Here is a 20562-nt window from a genome sequence, read left to right as displayed (position 1 = left end):
AATCGAAGTAGACGGTACCGATGAACACAAGGAACTTCACAGCCTGCTTGCCGTGTGAAATCAGCATGGGATGGGTGATCGGTCACGATGACCTGCAGCAGCATCCCAGGGCGGAGCTTCATTTTGTCTTTGGAAACTTGACAGCTATGCCTAGCTCAGCGGCGTGTCGTCCGTCTCAAGAGCCATGATTGCAGTGTCACGAGGATTACTAAACATTACTGAATTTAATAAACATATTAAACTGTTCCTCTGATATTTGAGGTCTGTCTGCTAGATTGAAATGAAAGTAATATGATGAGATGTCGACATATCGACGCGGTATTTTTTTATTTAAAAGGGAACAAAGGCAGGGCAGGGAATTGCTCCTTAATTTGGAGGTGGGTCAAGAGAGGCTAGGAAATCAACGGAGGGTGGTTATTCATCACAAGGTAACCCGCAACGAAAGTGCAATGGGCTGTGGCGACGCCATGCCGATTTAATGACGGCTTCGGAGACGACGCGTGTGAACAGATTAAGGAATGGCACTGCGGAAGTGAAAAACTGCCGCGAGAACGAAGGTAGTGTGGATTCAGCCAAAGTTTAATAAACGAATAAAAGAATATACATGTTCTGTTCAAGCTTTAAGGCTTAGTAAGGGAACAAAGAAAAAGTGAAAACATGCAATCCTTTCCCCCTTCTTTAGGTACTTCCTAAATGATGTTTGATTCAGGACAGGTGAGCTTTGCATGCAGTAAGTTAGAATTCATCATTTTCTTAGATCTCCAGGGTGGAACTGCTCTCCATTGTCTCCTGATTTGTGGACAAGATGGAGCCCCTTGGTAAAAGATGGCATCCCATCATGGGGGACGCATGCATCCAAAGAGCTGTCCAAAGTGGAAGAAGAAACCTCTTCCTTGTTTTTATCACCTCTCTCACCCCTCTTTGGAATGGCCTTGCTATCCCAAAGGAAGATTTTTCCTTCTATCACTTTAGTCTTCCCAGCTTTATGGCTCTAAGTGTGACTAACTAGCAGGGGATGAGGTAGTAAGCCATTAGCATAACTAAGAGCTTGAGAGATCTGTGCTGGGAATTCAATGCTCTACGGCTACAACAATAAACATTTTGTACTTTTGCACTGTTGATGGCTCTCATCGCCAAACCCCCTCCCTTTTGAGAGCTATTCTTCTGCAGCAGGGCTCCTGTTCCTGGAGCAGTTAGAGTCCATGGAGTAGTTACATTGGGGTGAATTCTTGGGTGGACAGTGTTTCTCCACAGTAATCATTATATCATAATTAATAATGAAAGAAATGCTCAAGTCTATTACTCCAAAGCCTTGCTTTGGAGTAATAAAAAAGTGGGGAGAGGAACAGATAGATTGTTACAAGGTGATAATCAAATGTTTATTTTCCATACTATACATGTAGAGTTATCCTGCTGACTGAGACATGATTCGTTTACTGGCCAGGTTTGCATTATGAGGGATGCTCCATGAGTACAGTGAAATGTAGGGTTATTGTCCCAGACGTGCTGGTCATTTATTTTTGGCTGGGTGTAGGGAGAATCCATGAAGTCAGAAGACAAGCCGTCGATGAAGGAGAGTGATAGTTTCCCATGGGTACCTGGCTGTCTCATTGTGAGATAGTGTTTTATTGCACTTAATTCCTGTCTTGATTATGTGACTTGTTCCCAGCAGGGCTGTATTAACCCATGACTGGGCCCCTAGGCTTTCGGGTATTTTGGGCCCCCTCCGGCACTTCTATTTTTCACCCCACTACAGATGACAGCACGACCCTGGTATGGTAGGTACTAGACTGCAGTACATAGCCCTATATCCGTATATGGCATTAAAGTAATGTATATAAATATATATCTAGTATTCTTATGAGAGTATATATATATATATATGGATAAATATATATGTAAACATATTGCTACATCGTAGAGTGCAAAGTGCCTTTAACCATTGGAGCCCTAGGGTGCAGGTAACAGTGCCTCAGCAAAAAAAATTGATGGGCCCCTAGGCTTCAGCCTAGCCATAGCCATACTATGAATAGTATGGCCATGGTTCCCAGATGGAGTTTGCCTATACTTTTGATTTCATAAGCCCCAGGAATGTGCAGGCCCTGAATGTCAACACCATCTTGAATTAGCCTCTAAAACAAATAGCTAACCAGTGCAGTTCCTTTAAAGCTAGTGCAGAGTGCACATAGTGGCGTAGTCCCCTAAGAAAGCGATCAGCCATATTTTACATCATTTGAAGCTTACAAATAATCTTCAAGTTGATAGCTGTCTGGTGTGGTCCTTCTAAGATGAAAACAAACATGGAAATTGCCTTCCTATCAGAGTCAGGGAGACTGCCTGAGCCATTTTCTGAATTGGTTGTAAACTTGTTTTGTATTGCAAAAGTTTTCCTTGCTGTGCTAGTACATTGGAGATGAGTTTGTTGAATACCTATAGGAAAATTATAGCCCAGCCTGATCTATTTCCAGTTGATTTTTTAGTATTGATGGTTTAGAGACAAAAGTAGCAGCCAGAGGCAAATGAGATCAAAGTGAGAGACTGGTGGCAAAGCTGATGCTTTGGTTGCCTGATGATGAGAACTTAGTACAAAGTAATGGGTGAAATATAGTCAATTTTTCATCTAAACGGCTTACAAGTATACTCAGAAACAGGTTTTGTACTATTCACAGGGTGCGTAATTAGATTAGCCTTGAGAGATGTCACATTTTCATAAAGTCTTGCATGATATAATTTTACTATATACGCATTTCCTGAACTATATGAAATTTCTTATATATAACATGAGGGAACAATTAGCCACAACGGCATATGGCTTGGGTACACTTGCCCTTTAATCCATGCTGTCTCCCAATGTATCACAGCCATGTAGCTTGGGTTATGGGATTCCTCACATGCCCTTTCAGAGCCTGTGAAAAAGACCACCCTGCTTTTGTGTAATGACTGCTGCTGCCTCTGTGAAGGGAAAGACAGTTAAAGCTAGCCCACAGTGCAGAGAAAAAGGATTCATAGATGCAGAGGAGTTAGCCGTGTTAGTCTGTGGTAGCAAAATCAAAAAGAGTCCAGTAGCACCTTTAAGACTAACCAATTTTATTGTAGCATAAGCTTTCGAGAATCAAGTTCTCTTCGTCAGATGCATGATACAGAGACTGGGTGTACTTTTGTAGTGTAGTCAGGTGTTCTGACTGTACATTTTAGGCTGAAAGGAGATTATGGCATCTCTTCTATTGTGAAACTGTGTAATCACTTCACATTGTTAGTATTTAGTTGATAGCAAACTGGACATTTGTTACTTTGGAGGCTTTAGGAAAGCAGTGGTTTTGCTTTTATTATATTTGTTTTTAAATTTAGCTGTCCATTTTGTATACAAATGTGTTAGCTTTCTGTCTGGATATACCTAGAGAAGAATATTGACAATTCTTCTTCTAGGCTGCCTTTATTACACATGATGTCCCATCTGGCTAACATAATCTGTGTGGGAAAATGCAATATTATTGTGTTGGTTTGTTTCTGTTGAAGATGCATAGTCACCCTCTGAAGTGTCAAATTCATTTTATTCCACTAATTTATTCCAAATGATGAATATTTTTGTCATGTCTAACTAGGTTGCTTCCCTTTAGTAAATCTCAGTCAGTGCTGCCTCTGAAATATGGTGATGAATGTGCAGTAACTTAGAATGTTGATCATAGAGGAATGGATCTGTAAAATGATTCAGCTTATGAGACATCTATATTTTGGTTTGATAATTGGATTTTTGGGAGTTTTCCTGGGCCCTCATACAAAGCCAAACTGCATATAATTAACTGTGGACATGATTCCAAAATGCCTTAGGTACTGTGCATTGTAAATTGGTTCTCTAGACAATGTCACAACAAAGAAATTATGCAGTCAGACAACTCGTATATAAAACCCCTCTTTGGAGGCCAGAGTAGCTGCTAAATTTGTGAAAGGTACCGAGAAATTTTAAAAAAAAAATTAAATTTGAATAACATTACATACACACATATACATACAGTGCACAATTTTTTAAATGAAGAATAAGCACAGGTTCCATTTTAGGATATATTTTTAACACAAAAATATCAATAAGAAAAAGCTGTATAGGGTCTTTGTAAAATTGTGATCATTTTTAAGTCCATGGAATATTTTTGTTATTTATAGTCCACCTTTCTCACTGAGGCTCAAGATGGATTACATAAGGTAAATCAATATGATCAGTGGCTCGAACATTTAAACAGGCAATACAATTGGGTGTAGGTTGCAGAAAATAGGCAGAAAATTTGATACAGAGTTGATACAATGCTGAAACAAAACATAAACAATTTGACAGGACTTAGTAAACAACATGGCAACCACTCAGTAGAAACAAACTTACAGCAAAAGACAGTGTACAGTAGTAGAGGCTACAGTGCTTTCATCAGAACATTATTCTAAGTCATTTACTTATAACACAGCCTCGTCATCGATACAAAAACTCCCCCTGAACAATTCAGTTTTGTACAGTCTATGGAAAGCCAAGAGAGTAGACGCTTTCCTGATGTCTTCAGACAGGCTGTTCCATAAGATGGGGGCCACCACAGTGGCCACAACAGGCAGCTGTTGATTTTGCCTGTTTCCAAGATAGTACTTGCAGAAGTTCCTGTTCAGATGAGTGAAGCTGCCATGGTAGAACATAGAGAGACAGGCAGTATTGTAGATATGAAGCACCAGATCCATGAGGGGCTTTGTAAATTATAGCCAAAACCTTGAATTGAGCCTGGCACAAATGCAGTGGCAACAGAATTAGAGTAACATGCATGCTGTGCCCAGCACTTAATAATAATTGAGCTGTGGCATTCTGCACCAAAGTCTCTGAATTGATTTTGAGGGGACACCTATGTAAAGTGCATTACAGTAGTCTAGTCTCGATGTTTCCATACCGTGATCCAAGTGACAAGGTTGGCTTTGTCAACATGGTGGGGAGAGGGGCATCTGCCAGTCTAAACTGAGACTGGGGAAAGCATTTTTTTGCAACTGTATTTACTTGCTTCTCTAGCAGGAGCCCTAGATAACCCCTAGGCTCTTAAATGAGTCTGCAAGAGTCAGTTGAACCTCCTCAAAAGTGGGGAGCACAATGTTCTTCAATGTTTCTGCCTACCCAGCCAGCATCACTTCTGTCTTATCAGAGTTCAGTTTCAATTTGTTGGCTTTCAGCCAATTGACTGCAGCTGTCTAGCAATGACTCAGACATCTACTGCATCACCAAGGGATTTGGATAGAGAGATATAGGTGTCATCCATGTACAGATGACATTCAGTTCTAGAGCTACAAATTATTTCTTCTGAAGACTTTACATAGAGGTTGAATAACATGGGGAATAAGATTGCGCCTTGTAAAATCCAGTAAGATAATTTCCAGACTGAAGATAGCTGGTCTCCAACAGCAACCCTTTGAGTCTGATCCATGAGGAACGACTAGCATGTACACATGCAGAGTATGTGCAGTACTATGTGAAAAAGGCTGGATAGTCAGACCCTGGGGCTTCTGAGTTTACTTCCACATCTACACCCAAAGTTTTGCAAATATATGAAAGTACTTATCATCACTGCTTTGATTAAAACTCTATATATTGCTTTCTTTTCTATAGCAAGTTTTGGTATGGAGAATTGCAATATCATATCTTGTTTCATGAAGAAATTAATGACAGTATGTGTCAGTGGGGTTCTTAATCCATGCTGTTTCAGATATTTTGTTTCTTCCAAATCTCTTGTCTGAATAATACGTATTGAATATGGTGGAAAATTCTATCTAAATTGTTTAATATTTGCTTCCAATCGCTTGTTTCATGGAAGTACTTTGCCTAATACATAGCTACTCTTACTGAGGCCTTGGTTATTATCATACACAGCCCCTTTTGTTTATAACAGTCTAATTATAACTTGTCAAACCACCCCGAGTTCCCTTAGGGAAGAAAGTGCTGGGCACAAATTCTTAAATAAATATATATAAACTGCAGCAGCAGTATTTTCCTTTGTCTAGAATAATTTAAATGCCTACTCTGTGCAGGTGGGATTGGTAGCATTCAACAAGGCTCCAGTGATCCTCATAAAGAACTCTGTCAAAAGATGCTTGGTCTTGAATTGTTTCATTGCTTTTTCTCAGGAAAGTTAACTACCTTGCAATCAGATCACTTGTCTTGAATATAGTAAGCTGGGGAGGGAAGCACAGAATGGAAAGCAGGGAAACTCTGAATGTTGTTCCCACAGCTTCTCACCTGCCTCTCTTCTGGTCCTGATCTGCTAATTGTCCTCAGTGGCAGACACAGTTTTGGGCACCACCATTTAAACAAACCTAGCCCTCTAGGTCAAATCCTACTGGAAGAATCAGTGAAGTTTCTCTGAAGTCCTCCTTTTCTTCAGTTCTGTTGATTTTGAAAGTTGCACTCATTTCCTTGTGAAAATATTACTTCCCTAGTAGTGCATCTTAGGAGGCAATCATTAGTTTTAGAAGAGCTAGCTTTTAAATAGCATTTGACTCTCCCTATCTTGAAATAACATTCTTTACTTTGTTAAGCAAAGATCTTTAAAGTTTGGTAGATTTCTATCAGCCTCTGCTATGACAACCACACCATGTGTTTTTATAAAAAAAACTCAGTTCCTGTTACAAGCAAGGTAGTACTCATAACAAAGCAGAAGTATAAATAAGGTGTCACTTTGGAGCTGGTGGACTGAGAGCTCAGAGCTGGGAAATGGATTTTATTTCTGGAAAGGGCTAAAGTACAAGTAAGTATTGATTTTTTTTTCTTTCAGCATTAAAGGTGCAACTGCAGGCTGTCCTGGAATGCTTTCTTTTTGACCTCAATAATACACACAGTCTTCATAGCTCTATAAATACTGCAATCGCTTGGAATACAATTCCTGTTAATATAAGATTATCAATCAGTAGCAGTCAAGTCATTGTGTTATACAAATAGTGCAAGGCAGTGATTATAGGTGGTGGCTTTGTACTACAAAACATTTGCCAGATAATGAATAAACTAGCTATATCAAACTATTTCCTGTTTCAGGCTTTGCTGATTCTTGAAGTGAACTATAGGATTTCTCACATATTTCAGTGATATTTTATAATTGCATCAGTTTATTTTTAAATAGTAATTTCTTGTGTAAATGAAACTGTAATTTTAAAATTATTAAATAAAAAATCAAGGATCTAAAAATTGTGCTTAGAGAAAAACTGAATCACCTTTAAAATTAGGAAGTGAAATATAGTTTGTAGCTCCAGTGCCACAGATATTAGTGTGCAGCATAATCAAGTGATTTGTCCTAACCCTATGAACAGAAGTAACAAACATTACAGGGATCAATGTAGCCATGGAACAGAATTACTCTTAGTAATCTTTGATGCAGATCTGGGTATTTAGCCATTAGGAGAGGTGAATAGGACTCAGGTTCTTCATTTCTCCTCCTAGGCTGCAATGCATCCACACATAGCTAGATGTTGTACTAGCTTGGAAGGTATTTACACAAATTCTAGATGTATAGAAGCTGGCTATAGTTAAACTCTTGTGCTTAGTCATGTTCAGCACTCTTATGTTTTAGGCCTTAGCATAGAATTGAAAATAGGTTCTTTTCAAGAGGTCTTGGTAAGACTTGTCTATGCTTCTTTTACACATGCTGAATAATGCACTTTCAATCCACATTCAGTGTACTTTGCAATTGGATTTTACTGTGTGAAACATGAAAATCCACTTGCAAATGATTACTAAAGTGCATTAAACGTGGATTGAAAGTGTGTGTATTCATGCATGTGTGAAAAAAGCATCAGCTGAAGTCCTGCATTCAGAGCCCTTCTCAACCTATATTCCTCCTCCCCACCAATAGCTGAGCTTATTACCATAGCTGTCAGTTTACTGAGTGGTTGTGGATATTTTCAGACTAGCTTGATGCCCGTGCTTCACTAAGGTATTTAACTGCTTTAAATTCAGTTATAATTTTTAAGTCTATGTAACATTTTTTGGTTTGTGGGGTTTTTTTAGTTGGTTTTGTAATATAACAGCTTAGTATCTGCGCTTCACAAAGGTGTTTGAATTAAGCAAAATGTGTTGATGCTGAAAATTAATGAAGTGAATTTTGAAATGTAACATTTATTGAAGAGATTTTTAAAAGGAAAAGATTGTAGTGCAATAGATAAAGTGAAAAATATGTACAACCTTTTTTTTCTACTGAAAATGTAGACCACATTGGTGGTTTTCCCCTCAGGTTCTAGGATCACCAGGCTGCTAGGTGAGCTCACTCTGGAGCAGGCCATGTAGAACTGTCCATGTGAGAAGCAGTCCTCCCTCAAGTCAATTCCTGCCACCTTCAGTATCTGCCCCTGGGACTTGTTGATCGTCATAGGAAAGCAGACCTTGAGGGGGAACTGTGCTCTCTTGAAGAGGTTATCTGATAGTATGATGGTATTCGTGGTATGAACACTGACTCCCCCCGAGCACTGCTGGTGAACAATATGTCCTCAATGATGTTCCTGTGGTGGGCTTTCACTTGTAGTCTGGTGCCATTGCAGAGTTTGGGTGGGCTGAGGTTCCAAAGCAGCATCACTGGAGCCCCCACTTTGTGCAGCTTGTGGGCTGGGAAGACAGGAGGGTTGAACATACTGAGGAACTCCACAGGATAGTGGACTGCATCATCCATTTGCACCACTGAGTCCATGCATCTGTATTCCATTTTGAGTGAGTTAAGTTGTTTCATTAATGATGGCAGCCTTGTCGATCTTGGGGGTCAAAATGGTACACTTGCACCGCCAGTCCATGGACTTCTCCGTGATAGTGATGATATCAGGGTATATCGTGGCTGTTAGGTCTGCTAGGGTCGTCACTACTGTGCCCAGGCCTGCAGGGATGGTCACCTTTCCCTTGGACTCAGGATACCCTCCGTTCCCTGTTTTTAGTAGGAGTTCAGAGAATTCCCCAGTGGAAACCTCACCTCTCAAGTGGACCCTCATGCTCTTTCTTAGTGAGAGTTTCCTGATGAGGGGCCACAGATACGATGCCTTGACACACACTGTAACCTCATCAGCTTGAGTTCCCCTTGGGACTACTGGCAGAGTCTGCCAGAAGTCTCCAGCCACAGCACTGTGACTCCCCGCATCGCTCTCTCATTGCCCTAGCCATCTTTGAGGGTTATGCTCAGTGCCTCAAAACACCCCATGGTGCTCTCATCCCAAACAATGAGGTTACAGTTCCACAGTACTTGGGCCATGTTGCTTTGTTTTGAGATGCTGAACAGGGGTGTTTCTGCATGGATGAGGTTAAGAGGCAGCTTGAAGGTAGTGAAGGATCATATGCCACGCCTGAGTGAGCCTTGATCTTCTGTGGAAGTGAGCGTCTCTCTATTTGTCTTCCAGGATTGTTTTGCTCATAGAGAGAGACTGCAGCTCTGTGCACTTTGGGGTGATCTTGCTGGTACTTGGCCATTGGTGTTTGGTGCACCACAGGAGCAGGACGTGCATATTTCTTTGCCACATCTCTAAGCTGCTTACTCTTTTTAGCACCGGTGTATCTTGCATGACATCTGCCCGAAGGCTTCTTGGCAGCAGTAAGAGGTGATGGCTGAAAGAGGTGTGAGGTGGAGTTGGATTGAGGGAGGGGTGGTGTGGTGGGCACTTTGGCAGGTTCATGTGAGAGGTTCACATTGAAATGGCCCCTAGAAAGGTCTCCCCATGAACATTTAAAAACTCAGCTGCCATACTGACTTTTATATAAAACCCCTATTCAGAAGTCTTGTACTGTCTTTCTTCAACTGTCTGCAGTTTCCTTGACCTGATTTTTATCTCAGAGCACAGAGTTCCACAGCTGACCCATCACCCTCCCAGACACACAGGAAAGCCAGACCCCACAGGGAGATTGGCAACTCTAGAGGGGCAGACTGAGGTGTATTTTTACCTCAGGACACATTCAATGACTGGGTGTCATTGAACGTGTTCTGAGGTACTGCATGTGTCCTGCATAGAATGTTAGGATGATGACCAATCAAGGCCACATATGCAAATGACCTCTGGGAGGCTGAGTTGGTGGTTGGGGGGGGGAGCACCCTGCCAGCTACACAGCGAAGCTGTACCCCTATGGGAAAACACATCTTACCCCTTTTTACCCCTTTAGGGGGTGAATTTCTTAAAATCCCTTCTTAATGAGCCTCTACATCACAAAAGGAACATGTTCCCCAGATTTCACGTTTCTAGTTCCCAGGGTTTGGGCTAGGCATTGATGAGTCAGTCAGAACACTTGTCTTTATATATATATATATATATATATATATATATATATATATATATATATATATATATATATATATATATATATATATATATATATATATATATAGACAATTTTTACAGTTACTGGCTTGTATCCAATAAAAACTGCTAGTAGAGATCACAGAACTAGACTTCTCTACTTCTCCACCCTCTGTATACCACTGTGTCCCTTCAAAGACTGCGCCTGCAGTTCAGGAGACACTCAGGGATATTGCAGGGCTCAGTGTTTGGGTCTGCAGTGATGGGGTAGTAGAATTTATACCTTATTCCACTGATGAAAGTGTCTTCCTGACTATGGAAAACAGCTATTATATATCGGTATCTAATTTAACATCTGGGTTATCATTGCTGATTTTAGAAGATGTTTTCAGAGTACATGATATTGTTATGTTGTAAAAACTTACACAGGTACCATGAAATCTGGTTGGTGCATTAATAGGAGACTTGCCTGGGAGCTTCATGTAAATTGCTCTAAGCATTCAAAAACAAGAATAACACATCATGACTAGAATTAAAGTGAATTTCCATTGCTTTATTTTCCTGTTAAATTACCTTGTTTGAACTGGAATAATAAAAAGATTAATGGCTTTCATTAAAGTGTAACCAGGCTTAAACAAGTTTCCTCTGTTTAGGAAAATTATTAATTCTTCAGATGACTCTCTTAAATATGCAGATGAGTGGTCTTTGTGTAGGCAGCCAAGCCAGCTGAATACAAAAGCAGTGAGCCATTCCTTCTTCATGGATAATATGCCAAATAAGGATATGAAACCCTGTTGGATACTATTACTGTAGGCTAGGCTACATAATGTGTTTCTAAATGAGAAGCTGCTTGCTGTTTTGCTACAATGTTGTATTGCTTTGCTAAGGCTAATTCATTTTTAGAGCCAACTTTGTATGTTACTTATGTGGCATGGCTACTGCTTCCCCATGGCTAGATATTCTGCTGCTTTAGTAGCAATGTCTAAATCTGAAAATCTTATAGAATAGGCACATTTTTGTAGGACAGAGCCATGTCTGCATTGTATAGGCACCCCAGCCAGCAGTAGGGTTGCCAGCCCTTCACTTGGGGGTGGGGGCCCGTCCCCTCTTATCTGGCTGCTGGTGGTGGGAAATGTTGGGAGGCTGGCTGGAGCCCCCAAAGCTCACTACAAAATGGTGTGCACACTCCAGAGGCATTCCATTGACACCACTTCTGGTTTAAATGGAAGTGATGGGGCCATATCAGCCTCAAACATAGTGGGGCCATATCAGCCTCAAACATAGCCTCCAACATTTTGCTATGTTTTGGGGCCAGTTTAAACCTGCTTAGCCGGTCACTTCTGCTTACACCAGAAATGATGTCAGCAGAAGGCCCCTGGGGTGCAAAGGAGGAGCGGCACCCACCTGGTCAGCATCCCACCCCACCTCGGTTGGAAGGTAAGGGGTGGGAACCCTAGTTGGCAGGTGTGGCTCCAGCATGGAAACATTAGTGACTGAACTCAATGATTGCACCACATATGCAGGGCACTCCTATGTTATGGTTAGCGAGGATCTATAAAGACAAGATCCAAAATCATGGTGTGAAGTTGGGTTGCTGTAGTGTATGCAGGGATACCTACCTGCCAGGTTTCTACTTGGTACAATGTGGGAGAGCATGGAGGTGTTTGAAATCAGCAGTTGCCAATGAAAACAAGGATTTACATGAGTGTCTACAAGCCACATTTTGATTCCACAGACTAATCATAGTTAAAACAAACTGTGCTTTTGAGCCTGTCTGGACATAATATAAAAACCATGAATTAGTTTAGCTGTAGGTAGTGCAACCAGGATTGGATTCACTTTTCACACAATCATTGTGAAGATGATCAGTTAATTTAGATCAGGAGTCCCCAACATGGTGCCCATGGGCACCATTGCACCCACTGGCACATTTCCTGGCACTTGCCAAGTGTTTAGTGGGCGGGGCCAGGTGGGTTTTTTTTGGTTTTGTTAAGCATAGCTTCTTTTGGCCATTGGAGATTTGATTGGCTGTGAAGATTTTTAAAAACATTACTTTGGCAGAAGCTGCTTCCGTAGCACAGGGATCTTCATTGTGTGACTGAAGGTAAGATGTAGCAAGTACAACCATTTTGTGGCTATGCCCACCACACTGTGTCAGAATTCCAAATGTGCCTGCAGGCTTGAAAGGGTTGGGGAATTCTGATTTAAGTGATCAATTAATTATGGTTACTTTGTTTAAACCATGGTTTCACATCACATCTGAACTGAGCCTGTGTCTGATTTTATGGTCTAGCTTGTGATAGCAATGTATCATTCTTGTAAATGATTCTGAATTCCCATTTATTTTATCTGTATTGTTTGTTACCGTCAATATTTATAAAAATAGTTGATGGAAGAATGTTATATTATTTCACTTGTATGTGTGGCAGGATGTTGGCTTTTTTAAAAAAAGTCAGTTATATGTTTCTTGTTTTCACTTATGATGTAAGTGGTGGCTTTTGAAGAGGAAGTGGTTTTTTAATCATTAACTATAAGTTCACTGCACTGTGTTCTTCATAGTCAAGTTATTAAATTCTTTAGAAAGATTTTATTAGCTGATGTGAGTTAATGTAGGTGTCTGCAAGATATTACATTACTTACAAAGTGAGACATTACTGGCAGAATAGTAAGGACTTGAAATGACTACGGAGGAAGCTTAAAGGCGAAAGGACTTTAAAAGCCCCCTTCCACAAGATTATACAGTGGATTTCTTTTGGAAGTAACAGGTGGAGAAAGGTCTCTGAGGCAGAACTTAATGCTCAGGTAGGTTCTTATGGATATAAGTGGTCTTTTAAATATTCTGTATCAAGACACTTTGGGGTTTAAAAGCAAAAAACAGTATGGTAAATTGATCCCAGAAAAAACTGGCAGACAATGAGGTTTATATAAGCTGTTTCATCCTGCTAGTTCCATTTAATAACTTGGCCACTACATTCTGTGGCAGTTTTGGTTCCTGGAAGTTTCTAGGTATTGGCTTCTGATAGTATTGAAGCGTTACCTCACTGTTGCAATGCAAACAAAAACCCAAACATTTAATCAATGTCTATCTGATGGACAGAGCCAACTCCATCCTTTTTTTCTTATTGCCAATCCTTTTTGACCCTGATGGTCTGACAGAGATGTGGCAACAGCCAATCAGAGCCCTCTGGAACTCTTGGAAGGAGAGGGGGGAAGGAAGCAGAGGGGACAAGCTCCGTTTAACTGATTTTTGTTCAGATAGAATGTATAGATCTCTTAGGCAGGTTAAGTAATTTTGGCTCTATCTCCAGTCACTTCAGGGGAGGGGGAGAGAACTTTTTAGCAAGGTAGCCTGGAGTGGCCTATACTGGTTTAAACTTCTCTTATCTAGTCATTTTAGTATATTTGAAAGCTAGGGGGCATAATGAATTTAATTTAAAAGGCATTAAAAGGTTAGGAAACCTGTGAAAAAAACTTAATAGCTCTCACAGACATAAATAAGTCTGGCAGTTACTGGTGTTCTCATCATTCAGAAGCAATATATATAATCTGTAAAGAAACCGTATCTCCATATCTCACTTTCTCCACAAGTTACATTTGTCTGAAGTTGATCTTAAACATCCAGAGTTTACTTTCCCTTCCCAGTAAAATGAATCAGTTTATTGTTGATTCAAAAACCTTTGTTTTCCTTTGTGGTATATCCAAGATGGAGAAGGTTAATTGGGAGTTTTGCTAAGGAAAGGCAAGGGTCATCCAGACTGCAGCCCTAGCCTGGTTTTCCCTTGCCTCCAGGGCACCTTTGATCATAGTGTATTTAGGATAATCATTCCACACTGCAGGTTTTTATGTGGAACTTCCCTGTGCCCGTGTCACACCTTCCTGTTCAGTTTCCAGCTTTGGGGGGGGGGGGGGGCGGGTTGCACTTGTGCTGTTGCAATGGAGCAAGGGTGCAATCTGTCAAAAGCCCATATTGTGTTGCTTAAGCAGTTACTGCCCCGCCCGCCCAAGTGCACTAGTGAATCATACTTTGTGTACATGTCTGGCTTTTGGTTAGCTGCTTTCTCATGTTTAACAGGTTGTTTTGAATGTTTTGAATCACTGTGCTGTCCTTCCTTTTTTGAATTATAGACAGTAGCTAAAGAATTCAGCATAGCTATGATGATGGATCATAGGATATTACTTTGGAAGGTTATTGTTGAGGTTCTTCAACACATTCTTACACTGTTTTGTTGTCCCATTCTGTTTATCAGTAAAGAACATTGTGTGTTTATACTCTTTATGTCAAGGTCAGATTCATTATTATGGTGCATAAATTTTGTTCACTGAAAGTGTATGAGCATTGTGTGTGTGTGCGTGCGTGTGCATGTGGGGGGGCTGATAGTTAATACTGAGGCAAATTCTGCTTTAGAAACATTTAACTACCAGTAAATCATCATTAATCCCAAGAAATGCATTTGTAGCTGCATTCTAATTTGTGAATCATGAATTGTTGAACAGACTTTGCACTAAAAAAAAAAAAGTACTGATGCTCACACATGTATTGGCACTAATTTCTGCCAATTCCCCTGTCAGGACTTGTGAGTATCCCCCCTACCCAGATGCTGGTACTTAGTACAGGTGAGTACCACTAACAAAAAAGCCCTGAATAGACCAGTTACTGTGTTGGGCCATTGCTGGCAGGTGTCCCTTTTGTTGGTTTCCGTGGAGGGCAAGTGCCCCGAAGTTTCTCCTTATACCAAATTGATAGCAAGGAAATAGTTTTGCTTTCTCTTTAGATTGCATGCTGAAGAGGAGCCTAGCATGCTGTGTGCACAGAGCTTGGAAATAGCACTCAGGCATGGTGCTTGGGTATGCTCTTACAAGAAATGCTTCTGATGGCAGGAAGGAGAGGATTACCTACTTGTTTCTGATGTTCTGCTCTGCCATTCCAGTTTGTTTAGCACTTGTATAATGGTTGTTTCAATATATCTCTAGAATGATTTTTTTTTTTTTAAAAAACTGTTCATTGACCATCCTGCATAGAAACAAAATGGCAAATAGGTGGGACAATGAGAAATGGCACAGGCAAATAGCATAGGGGAAAAAATTGGATCCAGAGGAGTTAGCTGTGTTAGTCTGTTTTTGCAAAATAGTAAAGAGTCCAGTAGCACCTTTAAGACTATCCAACTTTATTGTAGCATAAGCTTTCGGGAACCACAGCTCTCTTCATCAGATACATGACCCATCAGATGATTCATGCATCTGATGAAGAGACCTGTAGTTCTTGAAAGCTTATGCTACAATAAAGTTGGTTAGTCTTAAAGGTGCTACTGGACTCCTTAGTATTTTGAGAAAAAAATTGAAATCAAACAGTTTCAGGAAACAGTCCAGCAGAAAACAGGTTTTAGATAGAGTGGAAAGTAAAACATGATTAAAAAAATTGTTAAAAACTAACAAACTGTTAAAACCCACCAGCAAAATATCAAGCCAGAGGAAAAAACAACATGAAACAGTTCCCAGTTGGAAGCAGACTATAACACAATTTTAAAATATCAGCATTTTAATTAAAAGTCTGGGTAAAAAAAAGTTTTGATCAGATACCTAAATGAGAATAGGTTTGGCGCTAGGCCAGTCTCAAGAGGAATGCTTTTCCACAAGTGGGGAGTCAACACTGAAAAAGTCATGTCTCTTATTGCTATCCACCTTTGTAGACAAGGACACAGAGGGCTGGGCTTGTGAAGAGACAGTAAGAGAGGAAGCAGCCCTTTCAATACCCCAGGTCCAAGCTATTCAGGGTCTAATGGGAAGAACATGTGCTCTGAATTTTGCCCAGAAACTGATATAAAGTTGTAAAGTCTCTCTGGGCTTACTTGTACAATCCATCTGAGAAAAGGAAATTTTAATGTTTTATACTAGTATCATATATGCACTGAATAAATATCATGGTCTTTTAAAGTCATTTTTTAAAAAATGGGCAAGGACAATAACATATGGCAGGTTTATGAGTTTGGTCACATAGCTTCAGTTATTAATTTACCATTGATTTGAGGGTGAGAAATGCCTTACCTTGGCTTCCTGATTTTGTGCAGTATTGCTAAAATGTATTATACAGACTTATAAATGTTCATTCCTATTCAATGTTAGAACGTTTTAGATACTATAACACATACTTTGTATATCTCTCATTCTGTTTTCAGCTGATGGAAAGGATGGATTAGTTTTAAGCCCCATGTATCGCTCTTTTGTTCTGGTGTATCATACTGGTTCATCTTCCAGGGACTGTTCTTTAGCATTATTTATATTTGTCAATTCTTTTTTCCAGGTTGTCCCCATTCGTCTTTTCAAATTAAATGCCATATTGACTCAAGACCTGTCTTGGAAACATGTGGTAATCTGCAGTGCATTGATCCTATACAATGTACCCTTCAAGCTGGAAGAAAACCCAAAGCCAAATTTCATCTGGCTAAAAAATATCCTCTACCAAAACCACAAGGTATGTATTTTTCCTCTTCTATATTCACACTGTGGTTTAAGATAACTGTCTCACAATCATGTCATCCATTTGAGAAGGGAGTCAAAACGGTCTTTGTAGCTGGGTGTTGGTGACTGGACTGTATGATTGCATCTAATACCCACAAAAAGAACAATATAAATTTTGCTATGAAGCACACTGTGTTTGTATATGTGAATTATTCCCATTGAGCTGAATAATCAAGTGATATTGTATCCAATCAGGCGTACCTGATTTCATATTCTCCCATTTTACCTTTTACTTCTTTTGTTTCTAAATTAATAATAGGACAGGGGCATCTAGCAGCCAGTCTTTGCCACCAACACAGTTAAATTTCTATCTCAAGCTTGTGGGTAAACTGTATGACTCAAGAGTGCCACTTATGACTCAAGAATACCCACAGCTGCTGCCACCTGATTCAACCAAGGTCCACCCTGTGAAGGGGTTCTCAGACTCAAAACCCAGACTCCTCAGGACAGGGGAAGCCAGAGCCGGATTCCACTTGTCCTTGAACCAGGAGGAGGCCACCAGTCCCCACAACACAGTCCTCACACTGAGACTGGGAAACAAAGTCTCAGGCTAAACCAGACCATACCTGAATCCCAGCCAAATAGTTTAACAGTAGCAGGAGGCAAATTGGTCTTTAAACTGAAGCCATGAACCAAAAGATCATAACAAAGATAAAGTATAACAGCTTTTATTAAGCAGTGATCAAGATTACCAGCTGTAATGTGTGCATAAAAAAATAAAGAAAATAAGTAAGTTAAAACTTCCTAACCTTTAACATACCTAACACAAAGGATCTGTAGCAGGGTATACAGATAGTCCATAGTCCGTATATTCCAAGGTCCTGAGACCCAGAGTCAGACATCCAGACCCATGTCTCCCAGTTGTAGAACACAGCAGGCAGGCTGGCTCACTGCAAGGCACAAATGGATAAAGCAGTCCCCATACGAAGGCGAACCAGAAGAATATAGGCCACTAGCTAGAGATCAAATTTTTTCGCTTCTGCCCAGCAACCAGGCCAGGCTAATTAGCCAATCATAATCAAGCAATGACATAAAGATGTGGGACTCTGCAACTGCCACAGGCCTCCACCTCATGACTCATCCTCTCTTGACAGTTCAGGCTGAATCCAGATAAGGTGATTGAAAAGAATGTGACTTTGGCCTTGAATGCTCAACTCTCCTTCAGTTAAGTGCTCAGTTCCCTTCTAAGTGTCAGGAGAGCTTGCACCTGGGTCAAAATAACAGTGCCAAGCAGTGTTCCCTCTAAGCTGTGCAGTGTTGTGAGGCAAAAATTTTCTTCATGAGCCAAAGCAACAACTTGCATTAAAGTTTTGAGTGTGCCTGCTTTTTAAAAAATTCAGTCTAAAAATATACAAAACATACAAATAAACTACAAACTACTTTAGTTTGTATAGTTTCTTGCTTAGAAACAGCAATGCAAGCAGTCATTCATACATGGTTTCTAAATATCAAACTAAATTACTCTTCAGGTAAAGTTATTAATACGTCTCCTTGCCAACTGTTTGATCTATAAATATAAATACATCTGAGAACATGTGCTAGAATTTGCATCCCATCCTGGGCACATGTTAGCCCAGGATGAGAGCCAGTTTGGTGTAGTGGTTAAGAGCGGTGGGACTCTATTCTGGAGGACTGGGTTTGATCCCTCACTCGTCCACTTGAAGCCAGCTGGGTGACCTTGGGTCAGTCACAGTTTCTAGGAGCTCTCTTAGCCCCACCCACCTCAGAGTGATTGTTGTGAGGATAATAATTACATACTTTGCAAATCTAGAGGAGTTAGCTGTGTTAGTCTGTAGTTGCGAAATAGTAAAGAGTCCTGTAGCACCTTTAAGACTAACCAATTTTATTGTAGCATAAGCTTTAGAGAACCACAGCTCTTTTCTTCAGATGCATGGAGGATATGAAGAAACTGGCCAGAGATATATAGGTGGTGAGGGGAGCGTGCAGGGAGTGAGGGCCATGTAAATGTATGTAAAAGTCATGAAAGAGGTGGAGTGTGCACTCCAGGCTGGGTGTGAACCCTTCCCTCCATTGCTGAATCTCAATCGAATGCCTGAAGGGAGTTACTTCTGGTAATGAGATAATCATCCAGAGTCTCTATTGAATCCAAGCCTGATGGACTCCATTTACATATGAATTCCAATTCAGCAGCTTCCCATTTGATTTTGTTTTTGAAATGTTTCTGTTGAACTATGGTGACCTTTAAATTCTTGATGGAATGTCCTGGTAGATTGAAGTGTTCTCCTACTGGTTTCTGGATATTGCCATTTTTGATGTCAGATTTGTGTCCAACTGTGCAAAAGCAACCCTTTGAGTTCATTCCATGAGGAATGACTTAAGCCAGTTCAAGGCACAACCCCTGATACCTACTTCAGCCTCCAAATGCCTCAGCAGGATGGCATGATCAAAAGCTGCAGAGAGATCCAAGAGGAGCAACAAAGAAGCATGGCCTTTGTCTACATTCTAATGGAGATAATCTACTAAAGCCCCCAAAGCTGTCTCCATCCATAGACCAGATTGAAAAGGATCCAGAGCACAAGAGTTATCCAAGAAGAACGGGAGTTGATCTGCTACTGCTCTCTCAATTGCTTTACCTAAATAGAGCAAAGTAGAGACTAGGAGGTAATTGGCCACATCATTTTTGTCTAGGAATAGTTTAAGTAGTGGGCAGATACTTTGAGTGGCCGAGGGAAGGTGCCTTGACATAGTAACTGATTTATGACAAACATCAAGGGTTTATGTATGTGGTCTTTACATGATTTTAGCAGTCAAGATGGGCAAGGATCTAGTGCATGAGTAGCGGCATTCACACATGCCATTATCCTGTCAGTATTCATCACTATAGTTGGGTCAAAGTGGTTCATATGTGAACCAGATGATGTATTAAGAATTTCTTCTGTCTTGCCTATATTACAGCTGGCCCCCAGATTAGAGTTTATTTGCACCATTTTATCAGCAAAAAGGTGTCCAGCTAATCATCTGTTGCTGAGCCAGTAAATCAAGATCCCTTAAACAATTGGGATGGTCATTAGCCAGCTGATGCAGTAGTTGCAGAGAAATATTATTTCTTTGCTGCTAACACTGCTGTTTCATAGGTCTTCCAATAGGCTCTATAGCATATGTATCAGATTCAGTGTGAGTTTTCAGCCAACAGCTTTCTAGATGTCTTCCAGCATTCTTTAGGTCACTCAGCTCTGCGGTAAACCGTGGGGCCGGTTTCTGCCCCAAAGACGAGAGGTCAATGAGGAGCAATCTTGTCAATGGCTTCGAGGAGCTTCACATTTCAAGCACTTGGAATTGGGTGAATTTTAATAGCAATAGCTGAGAACTATTTATTTGCTATATTTATTTTCCACCTTCCTCACTGAGGCTCAAAATGGCTTACACAGTGTAAGGCGATACAATCAATATGAAGATACATCTAATAATCAGTGTACTAGGACTAGGACTACAGATATTTGAATAAGTATAGATATGAACAACTAAGGTTATTTGCCTTTACTAGTTTCTCAGTAACTAGTTTATGGGCCAATTAAAAAGTTGCTGTTGACTGTATGAAAGAGAGAGACCACATGAACCTCTTCCTATGGGTTACTGCTTATATGCTTGAAAATTTTTTACTTCCAGGCAGTATGAAGAACTGAATGCATATGGTTCACAGCTTTTTCAAAAAGGCCTATCACAGGAGGGTATACTGTATTGGTGGAGTTCTTTTTAAATGAAAAAGCAGACACAGCCCATGGTTTTAAAGTAAGTTCTTTGTTACTCAGCAATGAGCAG

At 40.4% G+C, this 20562-nt stretch overlaps 1 protein-coding gene across 2 annotated transcripts in view; it reads left to right on the top strand.

Moving 5' to 3' along the window:
- Nucleotides 1-20562, top strand: part of FGD3 (FYVE, RhoGEF and PH domain containing 3) — a 167474-nt gene that overhangs the window by 58979 nt on the left and 87933 nt on the right. For both annotated transcript variants that reach the window (XM_054978320.1, XM_054978321.1), the window contains exon 2: nucleotides 16565-16735. In XM_054978320.1, coding sequence (XP_054834295.1) covers nucleotides 16565-16735 — 171 coding nt within the window. The remainder of the gene's footprint in view (nucleotides 1-16564; nucleotides 16736-20562) is intronic.

Source organism: Eublepharis macularius, chromosome 4 (genome assembly GCF_028583425.1).
Source record: "Eublepharis macularius isolate TG4126 chromosome 4, MPM_Emac_v1.0, whole genome shotgun sequence".
NCBI lineage: Eukaryota > Metazoa > Chordata > Lepidosauria > Squamata > Eublepharidae > Eublepharis > Eublepharis macularius.
This window is presented reverse-complemented; position numbering and strand designations above follow the sequence as displayed.